We start from the raw sequence: 27,840 nt of genomic DNA, 5'->3' as shown, positions 1-27,840 counted from the left end.
AGAACAACACTACTAAATCACTCATGAATATATGTGTGTGCTCTAAAAAATATAATCAGAATAGCCAAGTTTGATTTTCTGAAGAATCACTCTAAAAGCTTTCTCAAAATATTTTATCGATGTTCCTTAAAGCCAAACCTCAATAATGAATGAAAGGGGTATTATATATATAGAAGTTTGGAAGACCTAAAAACACTTGTAAAACAAGTAGAATCCGTGCACAGACTTTTGGAAGGAAGTCTAGACCAAAAAGGAATCAAAATAGATCAGGAAACTAAACTTACCATAGCAATTCTGAAGACTTGAACCGGTACTGGATTTTGGATACTAGTTTAGGATGGGCAAAGAAAAATCTGACGTGATTTGATACTTGTTCCCAAAGTTGGCTACCAGTTGCCAAAGTTGGCTACCAATTCCCAATGGACATAATAGAATTCTTTTATTTAGCTACCTATTCCTTGATTTGGCTACCAGTACTAAATAGGCAAAATGTAAACTTCCTAAGAACTTCAAACTTCCAAAACTTCCTAAGTGTTCTCATACATTCACATACCTTTCTAAAGCATTATTCTCATCATCCCGGAGTGTAGTAAACCATGAATACTTGAACTTCTTCAAATCCGCATCCAATCTTCAATCTTGAATTTTTTAACTAAAAAATTACAACTCGATCGAACTTATTTTGTCAACAAAATTAGCCAATTACAAAATATATATCTCACAATCTAACTAAAAATAAATAAAAAAATAAAAATAAAAAATAAAAACAGTGTAAAAAAATACTCACTGAGCAAACTTATTGAAATACGCAGAGTTTATTGTACCCAAGAGAGTGCCCTTTAATAGCGTTACTCTTTAGGATAATAAAGAGCTTTGATACCAACTGATGCATGAAATAGAAGAGAAATGGAGGAAAGAGAATAAAAGAGGCAAGAAGAGGAAAATACAAAAGAAGAGCAAAGAAAAGGCAGTTTAAGATGGGAATAGTATTTCAATAATAATTATTCAATCAATTAGCCTAGATAATCCTAGGATTATTATAAAGGCATTATTTATAGGCAAAATCGTGGGCAACCCCGATTAAACCCTAATTACTATATTTGAAAATGGAGATTGTAAAAAATGATAAACAACAAATATAAACATAGATACTTTATAACATAATTCCTAAAATTAGAGAAAAATCCCTAGAAAATAAGTATACTTGTACGTCTACAGCTGACATAAGTATATGCATGATGCATGGCATATGGCTTTGAACTCCCTTTTAATCTAAATCAATTCTACCGGTGGAGAAGAACTTGTCTCGGGAGAGTTATAGTACGTGGTAGTATTGCTTTGAAGGATCAGGGAATTCAGTAGTAAATTGTACTTCCTTATATGGTTCATCTTTCAAACATACTGGACTTTACTTATAAAACCAATTAATGCTTTCTCACTAGCTTCCTCACTAAGATGTATTATAGAATATCCCTTCCACATTTTGGAGGGATACAAAATGGAGACAACTATTCCTACCTAAACAGTTAGAGAACATCTGAAGCAACATTTTTCTTGCAAACTTTGATGAACCATATAAGGAAGTACAATATATCCTTACCTAAAATCCTTTTTTTTCGGAAAATATGTAAGTATATCCTTACCTAGTTGAAGATCATGATAGTCTAGTTTATTCTAAACTGAATTCAGTAAATTTTGGAATTAGTGGTGATAAACATTCAACTTTGTTCCCTATCCAATTAGTTCCACACTCTTTCTTGTGGAACTAAAATGAGATAAATTGATTACCATGGTTTGAACATTTGTAAAGAAGACCATCAAGTGTATAAGACAGTGACATGGTTCAAATTGAAGTTAATGCTAGATAAAAGGGAAGAGCAAAATTTATATGGGTAGAGTTCGTAAATAAAAACATTACAAGTGGTTTGACCGGGATTATGACCTTAAATAAAGTAGAATGAAAAACTTGGATGCTTGTAAGCAACCCCAACTAGTTGAGAAAATATTGTTTGCTATTGTTGTAATGTTTGTGGTCCAACTTGTACAATTATACAGTAAATTTGTTCTGCTGAGTTCTATATAATTGGAACCATGGTATATGGGAGAGGGAGATGATATAAAAGAATGTTGTCACTATAACAAAAGGTGGTTTTTGGGACGCCACTCTTTTCCGACGCCCAAAATTTAGTCAGAAAAACCCCCTTTTAGTGACTCTAAATTTTTGGGGTCGGAAATAAGGGGATCAATTCCGGCACCCACTAGTAGGGGTTGGAAATACACCATTCCCTCCATTTTTTATTCACCTCCCCGCCTTGTTTTTTTGGGTCCCCGCGTTTTTTTGGGGGCAAAACGGTAAAATTGGTTTTTTCCGACGCTAAGGGGGGTTGGAAAAATCTAAACGACACCGTATATTCCCCAGATCTATTATTACTTTAAAAAAAATTTTAGATAATTTGTTAGACTCTGTGCTTTTGGGTCGCCGATAACCACACCATGCATTTTCCCCAAAATTCTTTAACTCCAATTCAGCTCGAATCGCAATTTGTTCATAGTCAATCGTTTGCCTTCTGATCATCAAGCATTTCATCAATGATCGTTTGCACTCTTCGTCCTCGAGTTTGTAGGGTGAGTTTGTACTATCATTTGAGATTTGAAGAATATAATAAGAGTTTGTGAATTTTTTTGCTTCAATTTTGGTCTTGAAGGCTTTTAGATGTGATGGTTATCTGCATGGTTTTCAGATCTTATCTCCCGTTGATTTTCTTAAACGCGAGTTACGAGAATGTTTCGAAAGTGTGTGCCCTAACCCGTCGAGGTAACGAAGAGTTCCACAAATCTCACTCACTCACTCTTATCTGGTATGATCTCTATTAAACTTCTTCAATTGCCGTAATTTTACTCTACTTTTTTTTTTCCTTGCATTTTCATTTTTTTTTTGTTCTATATACCTATATGTGTGCGTGTCTGTGACTATGTGTGTAGGCAGGAAGTTTAGAAATGAAATTTCAATATATATATGTATATATATATACACACACACACACATATAGATATATATTCGTATAAATTTGAATGCTTAGGCAAACTAGAGAAAATGATGATTAGCTTATATAAAATTCAAATATATTATTGAAGAATCGCCAACATCAAATTGAAATTTGAACCAACTGATTGTAGTTTTAATGATATGAATCTGCATATCAAATTAAGTTTGTGAATTTTTTTTAAATGGTTGCTTGATAATACCTTTGAAGCATAGAGTATGGAATGTACAAACAATACACGACTTGGATATATTATGGAGAGAGTGTTCAAAACTCAAATAATTTGATAATCAACATGGTTGGTTTGCAAAATAATTTTTGGGGTTTTGATTTGATTATGTTCTTCATTTCATTATCTTTTACAAATCGTTTGATTTTTTTATTTATTTTTTGACTATGGCTTTCTTTCAGCTAGCTTGCTGTTCATTGAACTGATATTGTTACCTGCTACCTTGGAAGGTAAAACATATACTTTGTTTTGTATTTCGCTTGTCCATATTATAGAGAATAGAAGGGAATTTGCTGCTGCTACATTTTAATTATATTTTGCTGTTGTTGGACTGTTGAATATCTTTCTTTTTAAAATTGTATTCTCTTTGTTCTTGTATGCCCTATTTTTGTTAACAAGGTTGTGAACTGTAGTAGCTAGTATTATTAGGAATAAAAGAGAGCACTTTCAATAGTCACATGAAACATAGTTACATTTGTGTTTATGGCAACGGGTACAATCTCATCAGCAAGAGCTAAACACTATGCAATTGGTTCCTTCTAGACAAACCACAAAAGCACCTTCACGAAGCGGGGTCTATGAACTTTTTATGCTTATAAATACCAATTCCATGCTGCTTTAGGGTTTATCTACTCTTTTTTCACTGAAATTAAGATTATTCACTTTAGCACATTTCTATTTTATCCAGTATATATATATATATACACATACATACACACACACTTAGCCAGTTTTAAATCTTCCCAAGCAAACACATTTTTATGTCTGTTGTTTTATGTCTTGATTAATTAATATATTGTTCTATGTGTATTTAGATAGATAAGAGTTAGATGCAAATTCCAACTAGGGTTCATCCACTATATTTGCAAGGAATAAAAGATTTCATTTAGTTTGCGAGTGGTCATGTGGATGGTTTAAATAGAGCGCACTGTCCATGTCGTAGTTGTAAAAACAAGCTAGTAAGGCAACTAAAAGAAGTGAAGGATCATTTATACAAGTATGGAATGTATAAACAATACACGACTTGGATATATCATGGAGAGAGTGTTCAAAACTCAAATAATGATCAAGTTGAGCTTGGTGTTAATGATATAGAAGACCAAAGTGGAAATGCTGATGAAGTGCATGAATACTTGGAAGACATACGGATTAGAGAATACATGAATATTGAATAAGAAGATATTCAACATAATAGTAGTCCACTTAATATCCCTGAGGGTGAGGGGGAAGGGGGTGCAAATAGGTTTGCGAGATTGTTGCAAGATTCACAATGTGAGGTGTATCCAGGTTGTCAGAAATTCACAAAGTTGTCTTGTATTCTTAGGTTACTCCATCTAAAAGTTATGAATCGATGGACTAATAAGTCGTTCACTATGTTACTTGAGTTTCTTAAAGAGTTGTTGCCAAAAGATAAGACATTGCCAAAATCCCATTACGAGCTTAAAAGAATATTGCGTGATTTAGGACTTGGCTATGAGATGATTCATGCCTGTAAACATGATTGTGTACTCTTTTGGAAGGAATATGAGCATAATGAAAAGTGTCCTAAATGTGGTGCACCTCGGTATAAATTCCATGAAGGCAAAAGGAAAAAAGTTCCTCAGAAGGTTCTTCGATATTTTCCCTTGAAACTAAGGTTTCAAAGATTGTATATGTCAAGAAAGACTGCGAAAGATATGAGGTGGCATAAGGAAAAGCGTGTTAAGGAGACGAATGTTTTAAAACATCCGGCAGATTCTAGAGCTTGGGAGGAATTTGATAATCAACATGGTTGGTTTGCAAAAGACCCTTGAAACATTCGATTAGGGTTAGGAGCTGATGGATTTAATCCATTTGGTAACATGAACAATGCATATAACGTGTGGCCTGTCTTTATTGTAACATACAATGCGGCACCTTAGAAATTGATGAGGGATCCATATGTGTTCATGCCGTTACTTATTCCTGGTCCAAAATCACCTGGAAAGGACATTGACGTGTATTTGAGAACGTTGATAGATGAGTTAAAAGAATTGTGGGTGGATGGCGTTTCAACTTTTGATACATGTACTAGAAGAAAGTTTAAATTACATGCGGCATGTCTATGGACTTTAAATGACCTTCTTGCTTTGGCGGATTTGTCCGGTTGGTGTACGAAGGGGTACATGGCATGTCCAAGGTGCATGGACAACACAGAATCAGTGTGGTTGAAAAATGGTAAAAAGATTAGTTACCGTGGTCATCGACGCTGGTTGGATTTGGATCATGACTAGCGGAGTCGTTTGAAGTAATTTGATGGTTATAAAGAGCACAGATTACCACCTAAGGAGTTGTCTAGGGATGAGATTCTAGAAAAATTAGAACAATTAGATCATATAAGGGATGTCAATTTCAGGAAGGTACCAAATATTAAAAAGAGGAAACGTACTACAATCGAGCTTAATTGGATAAAAACAAGCATTTTTTTTGAATTACCATATTGGAGATTGCTCAAGTTGCGGCACAACCTTGATATCATGCACATTGAGAAAAATATATGTGACAATGTGTTGGGGACCTTAATGAATATTGAAGGGAAAACAAAAGATAGTTTGAAGGCTCGTCTGGATTTACAAGAGATGGGAATAAGAAAAGAATAACATCTTATCTCTACTGGTGTAAAATATGTGATGCCACCTGCACGTTACACACTGTCAACAAAAGAAAAAGAAAAAAAAGAGTTTTGCGAATGGTTGAAGACGATTAAATTTCCAGATGGATATGCATCTAACATATCTCAGTGTGTTAATGTTGCAGAATGCAAAATATACGGGATGAAAAGTCATGACTCGCATGTTCTTCTGCAGCGAGTCTTACCAGTTGACATTCGTAGTTGCTTAGATCATGATATTTGTAATGCATTGGCTGAACTTGGCATTTTCTTTAAGGAGTTGTGTTGTAGGACGTTAAAAGTTGAAGTGCTAAAAGCTCTTGAGAGGGATATTACTCTTATACTTTGTAAGTTAGAGATGATCTTCCCTCCAACATTGTTTGATATCATGGTTCATCTTGCTGTTCATTTGCCCCAGAAGGCACTCATAGCTGGTCCTGTACAATATCGATAGATGTACCCTATTGAAAGATTTTTGTGCACTCTTAAGTCATACGTGCGCAACAAAGCACGCCCGGAGGGTTCAATTGCTGAAGCTTACGTGGATAGTGAATGCATAACTTTTTGTTCTTCGTATCTCAGTAGAGTTGAGACACAGTTTAACCGTGAAGAACGGAATTATGAGGGAGATCAAACTGTGCAAGGAGCTTCCTTGTATGTATTTAGACAAGTCCTTCGTCCATTAGGTTCCTCTAGTTATGATACATTGGATTTGATGGACATTGATAGGGCTCATTTATATGTTTTGAACAACTGTGATGAAATCCAGCCGATATTGAGGTTAGTTAATTTTATTTGATTTTTTGTTTTCAATAATTTTACATCTTCATATATTTTTTAGGGTTAAATGCAAAAAAAAACCCCTGAACTATTGCCATATCTGCAACTAACCCCCCTAAACTACAAAAGTTGCAACTAACCCCCTGAAGTATTCAATTTTGTTACAGATGACTCCATCCGGTAGGAATCCAGCAGCTTTGACCGTTAAAAATGGCATGTGCCATCACGTGATGCAGATTTGTAAAATAAAAGACCAGAATACCCTTATTCACATAAAAGGACAAAAATGCCCTTACTTGTTACCGTTATAACAAAACGATCATATATCAGCCTATATCAGTGTATACGATTACAACCAAACATAGCCTTCTAACAAAAATCGAGAAATTTCTTCCCAAAATCAGTCACGCTTCATCTGTGTGGCCTTTGTCTTCGGAAACATCGATCAAGTTCTTGGTAAGGGTTTGTATTCATTTATTTATTTCTATGAATGTTTATCTGTGGCCTTCGTCTTGGAAATCGAGAAATTTGTTTGCCCTAGATTGACTGAATCTGTCTTCCCAAAATCAATCAAGCTTCATCTCTAGCCTTGTCTTTGGAAACATCGACTAAGTTTTTGGTAAGGGTTTGTATTCATCTCTTTATTTTTGTGAATGTTCATCTGTGGCCTTCGTCTTCAAAAAAATCTAGAAATTGCTTGGGCTATGAATGTTCAGTATGTGTGTGTGTGTGTGTGTGTGTGTGTGTATGTGTGTGTGTGTGTGTGTGGTAAGGGTTTGTATTCATCTTTTTATTTTTGTGAATGTTCATCTGTGGCCTTCGTCTTCGAAAAAATCCAGAAATTGCTTGGGCTATGAATGTTCAGTATATATGTACGTGTGTGTGTATGTGTGTGTGTGTGTGTGTGTGATTGTCTATATATGTGTGTGTGTGTGTGTGTGTGTGTGTGTGTGTATTGAGGTATGAATTTTACGTTTATGTGATATTATTTGCAGAGAATAAGTCACGTATCATCGACTCGTACTTCCCACCGAAGGGGTCCCTTTCGGAACAGAAAATGTTTTTGTGACCAAAGGGCAGGCGTACTCATTTCTGAGTCAAGAGACAATCCTGGAAAGCTTTATTTCAAGTGCAAGGATGAAGTCTATAATTTTTTTGTATGGTGGAATAATCCATTAACTACTACAGCAGATGAAAATGAAGCAGCACATCCAGTTCCTCCTCTAACACCTATGACTGACATCAATTCAATTACCAAGTTAATGTTTGTTGCAAGCTTGTATTTCTTTGGGTTATCAGTTGTAATTCTAATTGTTTCCCTTTTGTTAAAGTGAATTTTCTGTTTTGGGAGTTCAACTCATGTGTTGAAGGAGATGGTGTGGAAGTTAAGGTTGTGTATTGAAGGGTCTGTTTTGGGAGCTCGGTTGTGTTATAACTTTTGTTCAGGCTCTTCAATCTTGTAATATTTTGATGTATAATGAAAATTATTTTCCTTTTGTTCTTAATTTGGTGTTATGTTATTAATTTCCTTTGATGTATATGGCTACAAATTGCTTCCCTTTTCTTCTATTTATGGAATGGACAAAAAAGTTAGCTTGGACAAAATTTGGTTGTTGAATGAATGCAATGCAGTGAACAAGTTCCTTTCATTTTTTTTTTTTTTTTTGTGGCATCAAATAAGTGCAGTACCATTTAACAACCTTTCTGGCATTTGTAGGAAGAATAGGAGGAACAAAACAAATTGATAGAGATATGGTGCAATAGCCACAAAACATACTTAAATAACATTCTTAAGATCACATAACACAACACTTAACAACCACAGTGTTGCAATGAACAAAATAACAAATATGTTCTTCAGTCATAGTAGCAGTACAAGTAAGAGAAACTTGATAACATTAAGTTAATTCCATAGATACACTAATCTACTCCCATCTCTAAATTGTTAAGATTTTTAGCAACAGGGAAGCATCAACAAAAGCCAAAAAGACAAGCTCCAATAGCAACTTGGAACCATCAACACCAGTAAAAAAAGCAACCTCCAACAGCAACTAGGAACCATCAACACTAGCAAAAAAAGGAACCTCCAACAGCAACTGGGAACCATCAACATCAGCAAAAAAACAACCTCCAACAGCAACTGGGAACCATCAACATCAGCCAAAAAAACAACCCCAACAGCAAGGGAACCATCAACATCAGCAAAAAAAAAAAAAAAAAAAAAAAAAAAAAAAAAACATCACTAGAAGCTGTAACCATCAGAATTACCAACATGCATACTCACTACCATCCATCATTGACCTATCAATACATGGGAATTTGTTGTAATTTCTAAAAAATCATTATCCACTTCAAGACAACAAAAATTGCAATACCCAAAAGATGATGCTTGAGTTGATTCTAGCTGGGACATTCTTATATTTTGAACCTAAAAAATGAAAGTCAATAACAATAGTGAGGTAAATTCAATCCTAAAAAAAAATAAATAAATAAAAATTTGACTTGAAGATATGCTTTATGATTATTAAGTAGCCTTACCTCTTGATTTGAAGGTACCATACTTGGAACTTCACTTCCTCTTGCTCTTCCACCCCTTCTTGGTCTTCCTCTGTCTCTTCCCTTTACTGCCACTTCACCATCACCAATACCAGCCACTTCTCCCCTTGCTATTCCTCTTCCTCTGCCAAGAATTGGTGGTCTACCTCCCCTTCTTGGTGGAGGTTTTTCAATGACCAATGCTTCAGGTAAAATACAAGTCCTTGAATTATGACCATTCTCCTTACACTTTGAGCATTTTAGACTTTCCTTAGACCTACTAAGTTTAGTTGAGCTCTTGGGGTCATCATTTTTCTTATTTCTAACCTTCTTTGGTCTACCAGTAGGTTTTCTAAAGTAAGGTGGAAGCAAAGGGTTAATAAGGTCTATTTTCGTCAACCTTCTCATAGGAATGGGCATGATTAACCCAGCATATGACCTTAAGTAAGTTTCCCTTTGATAGAATTGATCAACATATGCTTCAGATTGGTCTCTCTTGGTAAATATGCATGTTAAAGCATGTTTGCAAGGGATACCAGTCAAACTCCAAACCCTACAGCTGCATGATCTATGGTTAAGGTCGACAACCTCACTAATTCCATAGCATTGAACCTCATACTTGTTCTCACCAGCGTAATGCACCTTGCAATTTCTAGCTGCTTGTTTCACCTTGTTCAATTGCTTCTGTATTTCTGGACATAATAAGCCAGCTTGTGATTCCATCCACTCTCTCTTAACTTGGAACCTTAGCATGAGATGCCTCCGAATCCACTCCAGCATGTACATGATTGGTTTGTCTCTTACTTCAAGAATAACTGAGTTCCAACTTTCACACATATTATTGATCACCACATCATTTTTTGAAGTAAAATTGAAGGCTGATTTAGACCACAAATGAGGTGGGACCTTTCTCAACCAATCATGTGCTTCAACATTTATTTGCCTAATATTTCTCATATGTTGTTCAAAATCAGCTTCTGTACATGCCCTTGCAGCCTCCCATAACTCAATTTTCAGCTGCTGCCCTTTGAACCGGAGCTTGAAGTTTTCATACAAGTGTCTCACACAGTACTTGGTAATTTAAAGCAAGCTCACCTTATGAAACTAAATTTTTAGTTTGAAGTAAAACTAAAAAAAAAAAATTCAATAAACAGCTCTTGTTGTGCTTAGTTTAATTATTTCAATTAAACTAAACACAGTACCTATTAAATAAACTTGTGTAAGTGATATTGATCAATTTGAAGTTTAATTAGTAGAATTGTAATGAACTTAAGATTTTAATAATTTCACATTGACTGGAACACAGGTCTATTTTTTTTTTTTTTTTTTTTCTTTCTCCTTTTGGGGACAAGAAAAGGCATCTAATACCATATTATATATGCTTTCAAATTAATTTAGACATATCATATGCACTACTCATACCATTTGGCTTAACATGTACAACATATAGTCTAAAAAAGAACAAAAGAATTCCAAGAAGACATTTCTTAATGATATAGCTTGAAAAATAAACTTATTATTCAGGGCATTGATCATGTCTTTTAGCAATCTTAATTAATTTTTCATATCAGGATATCCCATGTAACTTCAAGAATTCAATTGTATAAACCAATAGTCACATTCATATATTCTGTTTGACAAAAAATTCTATTTTTTTCCCACCCTAAAAAAGTTGCACATATTTGCTCTTTCAATCCATATCAGCTTAGTGGTTTTTCCCTACCTTCATATAAATATATTTTCAGAGAGAAGTCATGTTCAAATGTTAATTATGCAACTTCAAGTTGAAAAAAACAAAAAATACTGAGTAAAAAATAAAAACAAACAACCAAACACTTTTTTCTTTTTTTTTTTTGTTTATTCTCCATTCTCGTCATCTGAAATAGGGAAGACATTACATTAAACCCAATTTACTTCAACATTTACAATTTTTTTTTTTTTTAATTTATAATAAATTAAAAGAATTGATTACTATCAAAACAATAATTTTTGGGAAGCTGCAAAACAATATTTCATTATAAAGAACAGGTAGAGAGGAAGCAAAGGAACCTTTAGCTTGAGATAGCTCTATCTAATACATTCTTTTCTCTACTTAGCTATTATAACCTTTTTATACAATTATGGGGAATTATGAGTTTGTCCAGGAGATCTAAAGCAGAGAATAACTATTTTCATTTCAATTTCCCAGATTCAAAACCAATGCAAAGGGTCCTTAATTCCACTCCATGGAGCTTTGATGGCCAGTTACTAATTCTCATTTCGTGGAGACCTAATGATCTTTTCAAATGAGTTCCTCTTTGGATCAAAATTTCAGAACCCTTCCTTAGAATGTATCACTAAAGAAGTTGCTCTAAAGATTGCTCGCACTTTCTATGATGTTGAAAAGGTTGAAGGTACACTCTTGAAAAACCAAATCCCTAACTAAAAAAAAAAAAAAAAAATGTACAGGTAGTCCTTCTGTGTTCTTTAAGCTTTTCCTATAGCAAAGCATAATGAAAATTACAAATTACAAGAATGTATAAAAAATTTGACAGTTACCACCCATAAAGGCAAGGTGGTAGACAAAGTAAGATAATCCAGTAGATCAATTTATGAACTAAAAAACACAAAATTAGAGCACCAAACCCTAATTGTCCAACAATGTGTTAAAGTATCAAAATCTTTAAAAAAAAAGTTACAATGCTGAAAACAATTCAAACAAAAACTGATCCTAAATTCCTAATTCACAAAGTAGATCATTAAAAGCCCTAAATCTAACACAAGTTGCAATCTGTGAAAGTAATAATATATGTGAAAGTAATAGACATAGTACCTGTGATTACTCCCTTGCAAGATGTTCTCAAATGTGTCTACTAAACCTTGAATTACAAACAAAACAACAAACATACTAACTGAGAACCATAATTTAAACCAAACAAAATTAAATTCCAAGATTGTAAAGTATTAAAAAATTACTAAGCAAACATATAAAATATACTAACCTTTTATCTATCAGATATGAATGTGATACCATAGTAAGGCCCCACAGCATCCATCAGTTCTCCCATGAACCATTCCCAAGAATCCCTTGTCTCAACCTCCACTACTGCATATGCAACTAGGAACATTAGGTTATTTCCATCAGTAGAGACTGCACTCAAAAGATGGCCACCATATGGTCCCTTAAGGAAGCAACCATCCACACCAATTAGTGGCCTACAACCTTCTTTGAAACCCATTTTCATTGCAGAATAGCAGATAAAAACTCTCTGAAATCTCCTAACATTTTCAATAGGAGTGGGTTCAGTTGTTATCTTAACAACACTGCCAGGATTGGTTCTAAGAATTAAACTACAGTAATCCCTCATTTTTGCATACTGGTTTGCTTCATTCCCCTCAATCATTTCTAATGCATTTCTCTTTGCCCTATACACTTTGTGTTTGGACACATCAATGTCCAAATCAACTGCAATAGTGGTTCTATGTGAATCCAAAGGCATTTTGGGGTTCAATCTCAGGTGTTATAAGTACTTGTTTGCTAAATAGGAAGATGAGGCTTGTCCATTATTATTAAACCAGAGGCAGTTTGTATGTTCTGAGACATATGTTTTCACTACCAAACAGTTCTCACCGTCTGATTTACTTGCATGTATCTTCCAACCACAATTAGCTTTACACACTGCACTCACCCTATCTCCATCATTTCTTGTGAACTTAATATCAAACTTATTCTGCAAACATAATTCTCTAAGTGCCAATCTGAAATCTGCAGCTAAACCAAACCTCATACCTAATTCAACTTCCTTTTCCCCCAAATCCCTTAAAGGATATAAGTCTTTGTATACAGAACTTGAATCAATTTCTTCAGTGTCATCAGAGCCACATAGACTGACTAAATCATCAATATGACCATAATTTGATTGAACAGGAGCAATTTTTGTCTATTTCATGTAGTGCATACTCCCACCCTACTTCATCTGAGTTTTCAATCCCTTGCATGAAGTCATCCTCATTTTCTGCACTATTCAGCACAAGTGCAACAATGTACAACCTGATTTTATTGGTTACCCTATGGGCTTCATGGTCATAAAACATTCTAAAAACATCTAAGTCACACTTGACTTCTCTAAAGTTCTGCCACTCATAGGTACTTTATAAAATACTTCTTTAATCACCCCATAGCCCAACTTGCTAGCCAAAGCTTGAATCACAATAAGTGACATCTTGTCAGGGTCTACATTGTCAAATTCAGATACACTTCCTCCTAGGTATGTCATAGTATGTGATTTCTCAACAACACCCCCATGGTGAAGTTCAATGCTATAAAGGCCATTCATCTACAACAATAATTTACAATAACCAATAAACAAATATATAACTAAATAAATATATATTTAGTTATAAAACAAGAATAGTGATCACAGAGAACTATTTGACACTTCAATCACTAATAATCGACAAATTTAATACACAACAAAGTGTACAAAACATATCAATGACAAACCAATAAATATAGGGACCACCATTGAAAGAAAACTGACTACAACTAGTAGCTTTGAATACAGAATAAGGACCACTATAAAATATATTGCTTTGATTAATATAAGGGACCACAATTGATATTTAACAACAAAAAGATAATATGTAGGGTCCCAATCATATTTAGTGTTTGGTGCAATCAAAAAAAAAAAAAAAAAAAAAAACAGCGACTTTTCTACCTTTCATTTTTCAACACTAAAGAACAAAGCAAAGCATATAAAGCCACAATATAAAAGGGGATGGTCGGCCATTCTGAAACACACAACAAAGACCTTCATAAATCATGTATAAAAGTTAAATCGACAAACTTCATTTGATAGATTTAGGTTTTTGGGCAATAATGAACTTCCCAACTCATTTATAGAAATAAAAATAAAACATACAAAACAAATTTCGGTAAAAAAATCAACAACCATAGGTTTTCATTTCTTTCTAAAATAATTTTTTATATCATTCCACAGATATATAAAACACATTGAAGATTATTTAGGGTTGAGAGAATTACTGATGGAATACCATTTCAGACTTCATATCCAGATCAACTGAGCAATAAATGTTAAGTTACCCAGATTATCAGAGCTTGGTGCGAAGAAAATGGCGCGAATGCAGTGCTTCATAAAATGACTGGCTTTAGTGGGTTATGGTAGAGGTGGGTCATACGAAATGATAAGGCTCAGTGTTGTCGCTTGGTTATTGGTCCTGGAGATTGCAATCTACCACGTCATTAAAATAACTCAGACAACTCATCATATAACCAATACTACACCATTTTTATCAAGGGCGAAATTGGTTATTTTCTATTTCCGATTAGGTCACATGCCAGAATGGCTGAAATTGCAATAAAATGATAGTTCAGGGGGGTTTTTTGTAGTTCAGGGAGGTTAGTTGCAATATGGCAATAGTTCAGGAGGTTTTTTTGCATTTAACCCTATTTTTTATAATCGGTTGCTTGTAACATTTTAAAATATATATGTATGTAGAGAATATATGGAACTTTTACCACAACCAACACAATCCATGGTAGAACGAAGGCATGCACTGAAATTTCCAATTTGGTTTGAACAACGTGTAAGTGTTTATTGCTTTTCTCTATTGTTTCTAATTATATAATTTATTGTAATTGGAAGTAATTATTTGTTAATATGTATTGTGTTTATAAATCAAGTAAATGAGACAACTAAAGGACTTATCAATAAATGATGATACTTTTTCATTGGCATGTGGACCTGAATGACGAGTCAAACGATACTCTGGTTGCATTGTAAATGGATCAAGATTTCACACAAAGGATAGGGAGCAAAATCGAAAAACTCAAAATAGTGGTATATCTGTTAAATGTGAACGCATTGAATATTATGGTGTTTTAACAGATGTAATTGAGTTGACATACATTCAAGGTAGAAAGGTTTTCATTTTCAAGTGTGATTGGAGGGATGTTACTACAAAGCTGGGTATACACAAAGATCCCCACTTCACTAGCGTTAATGTATCACGTCGATCGTACGAGGATCAGCCGTTTGTTCTACCTCAACAAGTCCAACAAGTCTTTTATGTGAAGGACACCAAATTACAGGGTTCATGGGAGGTGGTTCAGAAAATAACTTGTAGAAGAATATTTGATGTTTCAGTGGTGGAAGATAGAAAGGGAGAGGAAAAGGAAGATGAAAGTAACACTAAGAATGATGCATGTCAAGAGTCTGAGCCTTGCATTGTTGATGGGGTTGTATAAGATTGCCCAAATATAGATCAATTGTCATTGAATAGGGATGACATCCCCAGTGATCAGATTGATGTAGAAGTTGTTCACAAGTGTAGGCAAGACACCCATGTGGTTGACAATGAAGATGTTGAACTATTTGATTCCACCACTGATGAGGAATATACTTTGCTTACTGATGATGATCCTGACGAGAGTGATTGGGAAGAGGGATAGTTTATCAATTTTTTATTTTATTGTTTTCCGTTAGTGCTTTCTCCCTTTGTTTAAATTAAAACAAAATATGGTGAGATTTTACCATTTAGTTGCAGTTTATGTATGTTAAGGTCTGTATTCTTACATATCATCTCTGGCTTACATGAACCAACGATACCATGTTTTATTTTATTGTTTTCCTTTACTGAGTTTACTTTTTCCTTGGAATTGATTTTTTTAATTTGCTTCTTTTTGTTTTTGCCTCTATTCACTTTTTGAAGGATATTTGAAAAGAGTTAGATCTGCTAACAAGTGCTGCTGGATCAGGTATCCTACAATTTTTTGTTTTCCTGCATATAAATCATGAGGTCTGTATTCCTTGTCACCGTTTTTTCAAATATCTAGCATTCGAGTGTTTCCTCCTCTTATTTACATGATACATACATACAAACCTACTCACACATGCAAATAGAATAAACTTTGTACTTTAGTTCAATATATATATACCGTACTTTCAAGAGCTGTTTTCCAGGTATTCTTATGGCTTCAACCAATGGTTCATCAGGTATCATTATTTTTTGAAATTAAATATTATTTTACCTGTTCCATCAATTTTCTTTCTAAAAACTGCTTTGCATGTAGATCATTAACACTTTTTGAATATTATTTTACCTGTTTAGGGAATGAGATCAGTACTAAATTTAGTCTCCAATTTGAAGCAATTCTCTGTTGTTTGCTTTGTTGAATTTGTAGTACATGTTATTAAGCCCCATTGTGCTGGATTAAGAGTTTCTACATTTAATTTTTGCTTTCAACAGAACAACTAGTTTAGCTTTTAAATATTATGTTTAAAAGTGCACTCACAGCAACTAGCCAAATTTTTTCTCTACTTTTTTTGAATTGCAGTACACTGATAATATATGTTGGCCAAGATGGTTCCTCTTATGCATAAAATTTGGGATGTATCATCTATTTATGTTGTTTTTCACTACTTTGATCAGGAAATTGCTTTGTATCATCTTATGTTCGTCTTTTTTTCATTATATGTTCATATATTTTTTATTGACTGTTGTACCAATCATGTGCATCTTCGACTAGGGTGAAATGATGTGGAATTGCAAAAAATGAAAAAAAGTTACAACTTAAAGATTTTTACGGATGACCTATTCCAGTTGAAATCAAACCAGAATACATGAAGGTCACTGGGGATAATGCTGGTGTATTTACAGCTGAACTTGGCATTATAGTGCATGGTAGTGGAAAACTCTTAAATTCATATGGCATTTGCGACCAAGCCATTGCCAACACAAGATGCAACCCCTATTTGGGGTCGTTAATACTCTTTTCCGACACTATTTTTTGGCTTTTACGACGCCTTTTGGGGTCGGAAATAACACCATTTGTTGTAGTGTGTCTTGTTTAAGACTGCCATGTGCTCTGTTTCTTTTGATGGAAAGCAAGATCAGAAAATAAAAATTAGGTCTATGCCATCAGATAAGTCTGCACATTCTTTTGATTGTATTATATTATGTATGTATAAGCTACATTTTCAAAGAATTTATATAACTTGTTTAGAGGCACACAATTGAAATTAGCTTTTATTTTCATCATTTCCCGTGTGCGCGTGTGAAGATAACTTTCTAGAAAATAGCCCTTGCTTTGCACGTGTTAGTAATCTCATAATGGGGAAATACCTCAATACAATAGGATTAGCAATAGTTGCAATATATATAGAAATCCTATCTAAATAACAGCCAATGTTACTATCATTAAAACAAAATAGATCCAAACCAATAGACTTGCTGTTTTGATTTAGTTCACATGCAGCTCATGGAGAACCTGTATCCAGTTGAAAATAAGTGAAGACCACCATAGTTCTTGGAAAAGTATATGTGCACTGAGAGGCATCCTTTATTCAGATTTTTAAGAGTGGAAATCCATATTTTTAATCACATCCTCGATCAGACGTCCCAAAGAAATGTAGGATGACCCACCCTCCATTATGGCTCCTCTGCTTTTTTCTTTCATCTCATTCACCTTCTTCCTAATTTCCCCATCATCCCTCATAACTGTTCTTATCCCGGTCTCTATCTCCTCCGCTGTCAAGGGCACTGGATTTATTTCTCTTGGATCTTTCCCATAGTCCATCTTGATCTCCACCGCTAAACCCAACTCTCTCACCATTTCAAAAGCATTCATTTGCTGCTCGGCGTACTGAGGCCATGCTGCCATGGGCACTCCGCACCACAAGCTCTCCAGCGTAGAATTCCACCCGCAGTGTGACACAAACCCTCCCACTGCCGGGTGTGACAGCACTGCCACTTGTGGCACCCAACCAATCACTTTTCCCCTCCCTGCCATCCGTTCCAAGAATCCCTCCGGCAGGACTTCTTGTGGATTCTCATATTCTTTTGGAAGCTCTACCTTTCCCTTTGGTGGAGGCTGACGCAGGGACCACAAGAAACGGTAGCCACTGCACTCTAGTGCATCCGCAATCTCTTTCACCTGTTCCCTACCGAAGCTTCCCCTACTCCCGAAGCACAAGAACACCACCGACGATGGTGGCTGATTGTCGAGCCAGCTCATGATAGCATCGGATTGGTGGCTCCTGTCACCACTCTTGAGGTTGAGTACAGGTCCCACCGGGTAGACTGGCGGTGTCTGACCGTCCCATAGGGACTTCACTGCGTGGGATTCTAGCTCCATGAACGTGTTGACCATGATGCCCTTAGTCCGTCTGAACCTTCGGGCAATTGCTATGAACTCGCTGCACTCATCTTGGTTTTCCACCACCACAGATGGCAAGACCTTAGACGGAACAGAATTCGCAAAACATGGAACTGACAACTCAGTTTCCGAGTCCCTGAACCGAGTAATGTCTATGTTTTGGTGGTCGTGGATGGACTGGAGATGGAACATGAGGCCAAGAAAACCAGCACCAGATGTGAAGTAGACGTAGGATGGGACCCCCAACTCATCAGCCACATCGATCATGCCGCTGCAGATCATGTCAACAACAAACCCCGCAAGTCTATTGGTTTGGATTCCGGAAGCGACTTCTCTCACTCGAGTCTTGTTGTTTTCTGTAAGGGTGGTAACGAAGTGGACACCGGCCTTGCTTTTTGATTCTTGGTAAGGAAGTTCCAGGAAACGTATGCGTGAGTTTGCGTCTTCAGACATTGATTGGGTATGAATACTGGTCTTTGTGTCAAAGGGCAGCTTCATTACGATTACTGTAATGAAGAGCCGTTCGTCACCGCGGATGAGGAGGTTGGCCATCTCCACTGCCGATGCTAGGTGACCGACTAGGGGGCCAGGGATGAAGACCAGCTCTGCTAATTTCTTCATTTTTTACTATTACAATGCTGATATGGTTGGGAAGACTTTGAACTTAGATTTATGGTTGATATTTGCTTTCTAGTACTTGCATTGTGTATATATATAGACCATTCCCGCCATTAAGGGTACTTGCATTGTGTATATATATATAGATCATTCCGATCATTAAGATGCATTTAGTAACGAGAAAAGTTTCTTGTTTTCTGTTATTAATCTATAAAAAGGCAAAACGAAAACAAAAATAATGTTCAATAAAATATATTTATTTTTTTTTATAAGAGGAAACGTTTTCAATTTTGTTTTATATATTAAGTTGAATATTCAATGTTAATAAAAATATATTTTTTTTAACATAGAATATATTAAATATTGTATATTATTTTTTATTTTATAAAAAATATTTTAATATATAATATATGAAATAATAATGTAAAATATTTTTGTGACAACATAATTTTTTTATATAGAATATAATGTTATTAAATTACTAAGCAGTAGATATTTTATATTATTATATATCATAACTATATTATATTATATGTAAATATTAAATTATAATTAATTTACAATATTATAACAAAATATCTATTTTATTACATATAAGATATATTATTTAATATTTTTTATTCATAATAAATTATCATATGCTAAATATATTATGTATCACATAATAAATGTATACATTATGCATATACATGCATTTATATACATAATTGGTAAGAATATTTTTATCTTGGTATATCTAATTTTGTACTTGTGATATATTGGGTTTTTTTAAGATTTATAATTTTAAAATAGATTTTCTAGATTTATGACTTTTTGATACTAATGAAAGTAAGTGTCGTGGGTTGTCCTCTGTATTCGAGAGTTCATATTCAAGTCATCAACACTCCCCTCACCTCTAATCACTAACTCCTAAATTCTTGTCATGAAAAAATTAAAAATAGAAATTAAAAAATTAAAAAATAAAATAAAAAATTTAAAGAGAATTATTTATATTTTGTAACAAATATATATGTTGTATTACTAAACACTGCTATTGTTTTATGTTTTTAAATTTTTGACAATAACAAGTGTTAATAAACATTATTTCTGATTTCGATCTATTTTCACTCAATAAAGTAAAAATATGTTTCCGCCTTTTTAAGATTGCAAAAACAAAAACCGTACTAACCAAACCCTAAGCATATGTGCAAGTGATGTAATGGCTTTGCTTGGCGGAGAAACAGACAGTTTCTCAAGTTTCCTCAACTACCATATAAAGATATTATATTATCTCATTATATATCTATATTTAACATAAAGTAGTACTATAATCCAAACCAAAAGAACAGAATTAGTAAAGGAGTTACAGAAAGATGGTGAGCGCAATAATGATACCAAACAATCAAACATACGAGAATTGTAAAACGGAACAATTCTCAGATCACTGTGTTTTGCTGTCTTTTTCTCTTCTTACGTTTTCTTATTTTGTTTCTTGGTCGATGCTGTCAACAGTTTGTTATATTCGTGGAAATATTTGGTTGCCGCCAAGGAGTAGGGTTGAATAGGGTTGATTCGGCTTTTATTCGTTTTGCTCAAGCTCTTCAGTTTGGTCCGCTGTTGCATGTGCAAGGTAACATCAGTACAGATCTAAGGCGTTGGAGCAGAGGGCACTCAGGTGATTTCCAAAATAAACGGTGGGCGTGTGTTGACGGCGAGGTTTCTAGTAATGGGTTCTTCACCGGTGATGTCTAGTCCGGCTTCTGACAACCTTTCTAATATAATGATAACAATGACAGGGAAGAGTTCTCAAGAAGTCTTGCATGAAAATTTTGGCCTGCAAAAGTTCCCCCAAGTCCAGACTAGTGACGTCATCAATGATGATATTGGGACCTACACAACATCTAGAAAAGTCCATCCTCCAGCTATGCTGTCCTTTACTAAACTGGGCCTCTCATCTTTTATGAGCCCAACTCACTTTGACAAGGACATGGATAGTAGGGTACATAAATCTAGGCCTATTGAGTTAGCCAATCCACGAGTTCGGTCAAGCAGGTCAGCCTAATGATGTAGAAGATGTCAACAGATCAACTATTTCACAAGCAGGTCCAGGACCACAAAGTAAAAAGTTTATGAGGCCAGTCCTAGCATGATGGATCAACCAAGTGTTATAACAGGTCAGTCAGAAACTCGGGAAGTTAATAATAGACCAAATATTTTTCAAGTTGGTCCAGCAACACATGTTAAAATGGCCCCATCGGGTCCAATTAAGCTTATGGTATGAAACTCTCAGGGTTAACAGTCTAGCAACTCAAGAAGCTTCTTAATTCCCCATCCTTTGTGGCATTGTTGGAAACAAATAACTCAATGACTTATACTAAAGGTTACATGTTCCAGGCACCAGTCAATCATAAATTAAAATATAAAAAATTAAATAAAATTGATGAATTTATTTGTATGTCAGGTTTTAATTATTCAAGACGATATAATAATTTGGGTAAATTGCAGTGACACCCCTCCAGGTTTATTTAAAATACATGTAGATACAACTTATGTCATTTTTGAACAATAACACCTCCTAAGTTTGGAAAACTAGACAAAGACACCCCAACCATAATGAAAATATATATTTACCCTATGACCACCTAAAATGACCATACTACCCTAACATGTATACAAATTTTTACCTTCAACACCACCACCGCCAACATCACCCACCACCGCCCACCCCCTCTTTCTCTCTCTCCACTCATCGGTCATCACCACAACCACCACTCATGAGTCACCACCACCACAACCTCCACAACGCGAACAGTCACTGACTCTATCGAACTCACATGTAGTAGCAGATGTTGAATCAATTGCATGTAATTTTCATTACTCACCACCAAATGTTGATTAAAATCGTCCATTTCTTTTATTTCTTCTTTTTCCCAAATTGATGTTCATCAAATTTTATGGTATATTAAAGTCCCTGCTAGCTACAAAAGTATGTTCTTCCATTCCTTCGGTCTTTACTTTATTCCTCGAACCTTCAAAAGTATGTTCTTCCATTCCTTCAGTCTTTACTTTATTCCTTGAACCTTCAATCTCTTAATCTAAGTAGATACTGTTCATGTACCAATCAATATTATTTTTTACACATACTCTGCTTCTTAGTTAACCATTTTGACAATCTTGTGATGCAAATCAAAAAACAATTTTATTAGCTAATTACCTATCTGTCATTTATTTTTTTACGACATATCAGTTTCTCATCTATTATTCTCTATTTCTTTAGAATTGGTAATTAATTGTTGAACCAGCCTTTCATTAAGTTTTTAATTACACATATATAAGCACCTCAATAATTGTTAGATAATGATAGCAGAATTGTTATGATATGGGACTCTCGTATATGTATACAACTGTTAAAATTTCTACCGTTATGTTGTTAGTAAGACAAATGCAGATCTTTCACTTAACGTTTCAAAATTTTTCATGTCACTTAGGGCATATTAGACATTTCATGTCACTTAAGGTTGTGTTTGACTCTTTATTTATAAAATGGAGTGTCATTGTTCAAGTTTGCAAACCTAGAGGGGCAAGTGGATCACACTCTTTTCAATTTGTATTAACTTGTCTTTTAGGCAAACCCAGAAAAGTGTCACTGCATATTACCCCAATAATTTTTATATTTATATGATATTATTATTGCTTGAGTATGTAAGGGTTAATTACTTGGAAAAAAAAATAAGGAAAAAGAAAATTGAGGGAAGAGATCGGGGAGGAAAAGGCTTAATGGATATATTTGGCCTTGCCTCTTAAATTGTCCAATGTCTGTCTAATCAAATCAATGAATATTGAACGTATAACCTGGAACCTTGGAACTTCTAGTATAAAAAATAACGGTGTTAATTTTCTAGTAACAATCTAATTGGCATCCTTTGTTTGGACTTGTCAGTAAGAGAGATCCCAAGTGTCATCTTTATTTTGGCCCACCCCCCAAGTCTTTGAAAAAACATATATACAATATCAGAAGTCCTCCAAACAAAACAAAATCCACTATTACAGGACGGGGTTTATGAAGGCGAAATATATTTCTTTAAGAAAGCTCTTAACAAAACATATATATGTGTGTCGTGTGTGAAAAACACTTGGTTCATACAGTTGCCTCCTTACACATGTGTGGAGAACCTCCATTTAAGACATGTTATGATATAAATAAGGATATTACTCAGGTCCTCGTTATTAAAGTAATTGATGTGGATCAATAATAAATAGACATATCAATGCACATATCTTTTACTAAATTGATTTGGTAAGTGAGTATGTATCCCTATCAGTCATGATATGGTAATGCCCCCAAAGTAAAGCGGCGTTGGTAGAGATTTAAGAGATAAATCCTTGAGGTCTCGTTTTTGAACCGCACTCCTTATTTAAGTGGTACATATGAGATAAATCCTTGAGGTCTCGTTTTTGAACCGCACTCCTTATTTAAGTGGTACATATGTTGTGGGGTTGAAACTCATGTTCTTTTATTATTGGTCTACATGAGCAATTAGGAAGGTGTATATCCTAGTAAGGACCTATATATTGTCTATTATATAATATTAAATTGGATTAATTTATTTTGATCGTAATTAAATGGGTTAACTTTATTTATTTATTAATATTATAAAAACACGTCACATTAATATATTGATACATCAAAGGTAAGGAAAAGATTTTTATTTATATTTAAAGAGATAAGTATAATATTTGATCAACTGTTCAAACTACATTCATATGTGACAAAAAATTTCTCTCTTGTAAACAGTATGGACCTTGCCCCTGGGGCATAACAGTGTTGGCAGGGATCTGGGAGGTGATCTTGCTTTCGAACCGCACTCCTGACTTGAATTTTGTGTGTGTTGTGGGGTGATACACGTGCTTTATGAAGAAAAAAAAAAAAAAAAAAAAAAAAGTATGGACTTTAATAACAAATGTAGGATCCCGATCATTGCAAACTAGCTAGCTAGGCAGGCATTTGTCTTTGAATAGATGTCATTAGGCAATTCTTGTGACTTAGGAGGTGCATAGTCAGAACATGCGAAGCTTGAAAGCACATTAACTGGAACATGGATCTTGTGCAAATTCTAAATGTTGTCACACACACATAGAGGAGTCACTATTTGTTGATAGAAGATAAGGAAGTGTACATGGTGGGAGGGCATGATTTTAATAATAGACAGGGGAGAATAAGGGAGGATGCATTGATTTCAGCTTTAACATACTCTTTCCTCCTTTTGAAATTATGTCTATGACAAGTAATAAAGACTAATGTTACAAGGGTACTTGTCCCACATGGAAAGATAAATAAATTTGGGCTCTGGACTCGAAAGGAAGATTTTTGGTTAAATTCGCGTATTATCTTGCTGTTAAAAACCTGTGTGGGGTTAGTTTTGTACCTATTCCATCTACTGATGGTGGAAATTTACTAGCAGCTTCCAAAAATGTGTGGTATGGAATTTGGCAATGCAAAGCTAAAGCGAAAATAAAGCTCTTTGTTTGGAAATGTTGCAAAAATGCATTTTCAGTTTGTGCTCACCTTGTTTTTTGAGGCATTGACGAGGACTTTGTCAATGATGTGGCTTGAAGATGAAACTATAATTCATCTTCTTTTCTCATGCCCCAGTCTGTTAGTGTTTGGAAATTGTCATGGTTTCATTTGGATTTTGCTTCCAATCAGTCCTATTCTTTTCAAGATTGGTGGGGGGACTTAAATTCTTTGTGGGGTCTTAAAGAGGAAGGGCTTAAAGCTCTTAGTCTTGTTGCAAATATTTATTGGCAAATTTAGAAAGCTCGAAACTCTATCATTTTCAGTAATGAATGTTGGGATGATCTTCGGATTGTGAACTCAACTTACTCTCTTTATTGGGAATTCTTGGAAGCTTTAGAGTTTGGTCTCTCTCCCTTAACAGCAGTTGTCACGGGAAAGAACAATTATTTTCCCTCATCCTTTAGTTGGACTCTCCCACGTGCTGGAGAGATCAAATGTAACGTTAATGCCTCATTCTCTTCTAATTCCTATATGGGTGGTGGAGGGGTTGTGTTTCGTGATGACAATGGATTAATTCTTCATGCAGTTGTGTTTTGTACGTTCATTCAAAGCTCAAAATTCTACTATGGCTGAAGTTGTTTGCCTTCGCAAAACAATCCTCTTTAATACCCCTAATTTTAAAAGGATAGTCTCTGGATTTATTTAATTGTTTTAATTGTATTTTTAATTAATTATTTGATTATTTGACTATTTGTTTATGTATTTAATTGAATTAATTATTTAATTTAAATTGTATGCTTAAATGGTTTATTTTAATCTTGTATGAAATTATTTGTTTAAGTGTTATATGATGATGTGTAGCTATTTGTTAATTTAAATGTTATTTTATTTTAAATGATGGATATGGATAATAGTAATGGACCAACCAATTGAGTCGCATGGACTACTTGGATAGGAGTCTTGATTGGTATGGATATTTACCTACGAATAGTTATACATATATATGTGGGCATATATATATATATAAGATTATTATATTTATTATTATTAAAATAGTAAATATTAATAACTATAGTCAGTTTTTATATATATAGTTGTAAAATATGTAGTATATTTATATATATGTATATCACATATAGATTAAATATTATATATATATATATATATATTCTATTTTGTTTTTAATATTCCTTGTTATCAGACTTGTTTTACAATTGGGATTAAGGTTAAATTTTATGGCCTATATATAATACTATAGGTCTATAGAAGAGGGCTGTGATAATATATTACGTGATATATATTTAGAGAAAAGAGGGTTACAAAGAGGAAAGAAAGAAGGAAACCGAGAGAGAAAGAGAGGCTTGGCCAAGGGAGTCCAAGGCAGAATGTAAGGAGAAGAGAAAAGGGATGAGTGATGTATAACCAGGAACAACAAGGAGGTTGATGCTAGCCAAAGGTCGCTGGAAATCAGAGGAAAAAGGAGGTTTAAGGTTTCAATCCAAAACCTTAAGGTAAGTTCTTTTTCAATCTCTTTTCCTTAGATCACATATTATATACATGCTTCTAACAACTTCAGGACGATTATTTGGAATTAATAAATGCAATGTATGATTTATTTGTTATCAGTTTTCATGTAACTTGTTTGATTTGATAAATTGATGCATGATATGTGTTGTAAATTTATGTAATCATGTTTAAAGACTTTAAATTAATTATTGGAACACTCTGGAACCTAAAATCGAATGTTAGAACCCTTAACAATGGAGGTTGGATGGAAAAACAGAAGAGTCGTAAGGAAGAAAAAGCATTCAGAAGGAAGTAGTTGAATAGGTTGAGAACCTACTAGACTATTAGGTACTAGTTGAGAGCCCAATAGACTACTAGTTACTGGTTGACTATGTTGAAAGCCCAGTAGACTACTACTAGTAGCTAGTTGACTAGGTTAGGAACCCAGTAGACTAATACGCTAGTATTAGGAACCAGTAAATTGATTTTGGCTGTGACTTGGTTTCTTGGTTATTTTTGCCTATAATGTGTATTTTTTCCATTTTAATGATTTAAATAGACAAAATTATTACCCAGAATACATAATTTACATATATATATATATATGTGCTAACAACTTGAACAATATGAAATTTAATAATTAAATTTACATGTTGTTAATGGATAATTTAATTGCATAAAATTATTCTGGCAATCTAAATGGATAATATATGATTTTAATCATGTATTGGTAGTATAATATGATCACATATTTTATTTGATTTTTATTATGTTTATTTCTGGATTAATTGATATATTATTATTATTTATGCATCAATTGTGGATTGTATGGACTAAATGCACCATTAAATAATATAGGGGTATTTATGTTTATATTTTATTGTGGATTGTTGGATAGTTTACTTTATGTTTAGATAAGATGGATTTTATATATGTATAGATATATGCCATGATATGAGCTTGAGTTTCAGGATCATGGTTAGGGTGTGTATATTGCCAGGGATGTGTAACTGGATATAGTGGATAGTTATGTGCCATGGTAAGTCTAGGTACTCATGCCCACTATATGTGCATTTTGCATGTTGCCTACCATTTTGGTTGAGGCAACCCTATAGTCCAGTGAGGTTTCTTTAGTGTGTATTTATATATATACGGACTACTTAGTTATTGTTGAGTTGACTAGGATGCATACGTGTATCGGGTTTCTGTTTGGAATGTAGTAGAGTAGAACTTGTTCGTGAGCCTGACCCATTATTATTTTTTTCAGGTATTCATCAAGTGTAGAGATGGTTTGTGCTGAGCAAAGACCAATCTACTTCACTATTCCGACTTTACATATGAGTTTCAGTTATGTTTCAGTTTTCAAATGTAGACAATTACTACTGTTACGTACTTTTCAGTTTTGGTTTTTTAGAAGTCCACACAGTATGGATTCCCTAGTTGTATTACTGGAAGATTAATTGTATCAGAAGATTTAATTAATAGAAATTTATTCTGAGGATTTAAATATTGGAATATCATTTTAGTTTTCATTTTAGCATTTTTATCTATTCTTATTTATCCTTTTGTATTATGTGTTCGTTTATTGCCAGTTTATTTTTTATATTCCCGTGCTTTCAAGCAATGGCGTAGCCAGAAATTTCCTTCAGTGGGGGCAATATTTAAGAGCAATAATAAATATATATATATATATATATATATATATATATATATAATTTTTACCAAAATAATATATGTAAAAATTAAAACATTGATTCATAATATTTCTATTCAGTACATTCACAATGATTTTTCACATTATTCATTGTTATTTCAAAATTTAATTCATTGAATTAAATATACTAA

At 34.0% G+C, this 27,840-nt stretch overlaps 2 protein-coding genes across 2 annotated transcripts; both read right to left on the bottom strand.

The window, feature by feature from the left end:
• Window positions 1-8,733: 8,733 nt before the first annotated feature.
• LOC132301519 (uncharacterized) lies at window positions 8,734-12,696 on the bottom strand. The gene is made up of 6 exons (XM_059798768.1): window positions 12,228-12,696; window positions 12,030-12,108; window positions 11,664-11,694; window positions 9,221-10,255; window positions 8,984-9,110; window positions 8,734-8,822 (listed from the first exon to the last, which is right to left on the bottom strand). The coding sequence occupies exons 1-6, from the start codon at window positions 12,694-12,696 to the stop codon at window positions 8,734-8,736; spliced, it is 1,830 nt and encodes a 609-aa protein (XP_059654751.1).
• Window positions 12,697-17,374: 4,678 nt separating this feature from the next.
• On the bottom strand, window positions 17,375-18,995 carry LOC132298771 (anthocyanidin 3-O-glucosyltransferase 2-like). The gene has a single exon (XM_059795135.1). It carries the CDS (start codon window positions 18,993-18,995, stop codon window positions 17,571-17,573), a length of 1,425 nt encoding a protein of 474 aa, XP_059651118.1. The 3' UTR covers window positions 17,375-17,570.
• Window positions 18,996-27,840: the final 8,845 nt, after the last annotated feature.

This window comes from Cornus florida, unplaced genomic scaffold (assembly GCF_030987335.1).
Source record: "Cornus florida cultivar Cherokee Brave unplaced genomic scaffold, ASM3098733v1 CherokeeBrave_3.0.0_Hap2_Chr03, whole genome shotgun sequence".
In the NCBI taxonomy this organism is placed as follows: Eukaryota; Viridiplantae; Streptophyta; class Magnoliopsida; order Cornales; family Cornaceae; genus Cornus; species Cornus florida.
Note: the sequence above shows the minus strand (reverse complement) of the source record. Positions and strands in the feature narration are given on the sequence as shown.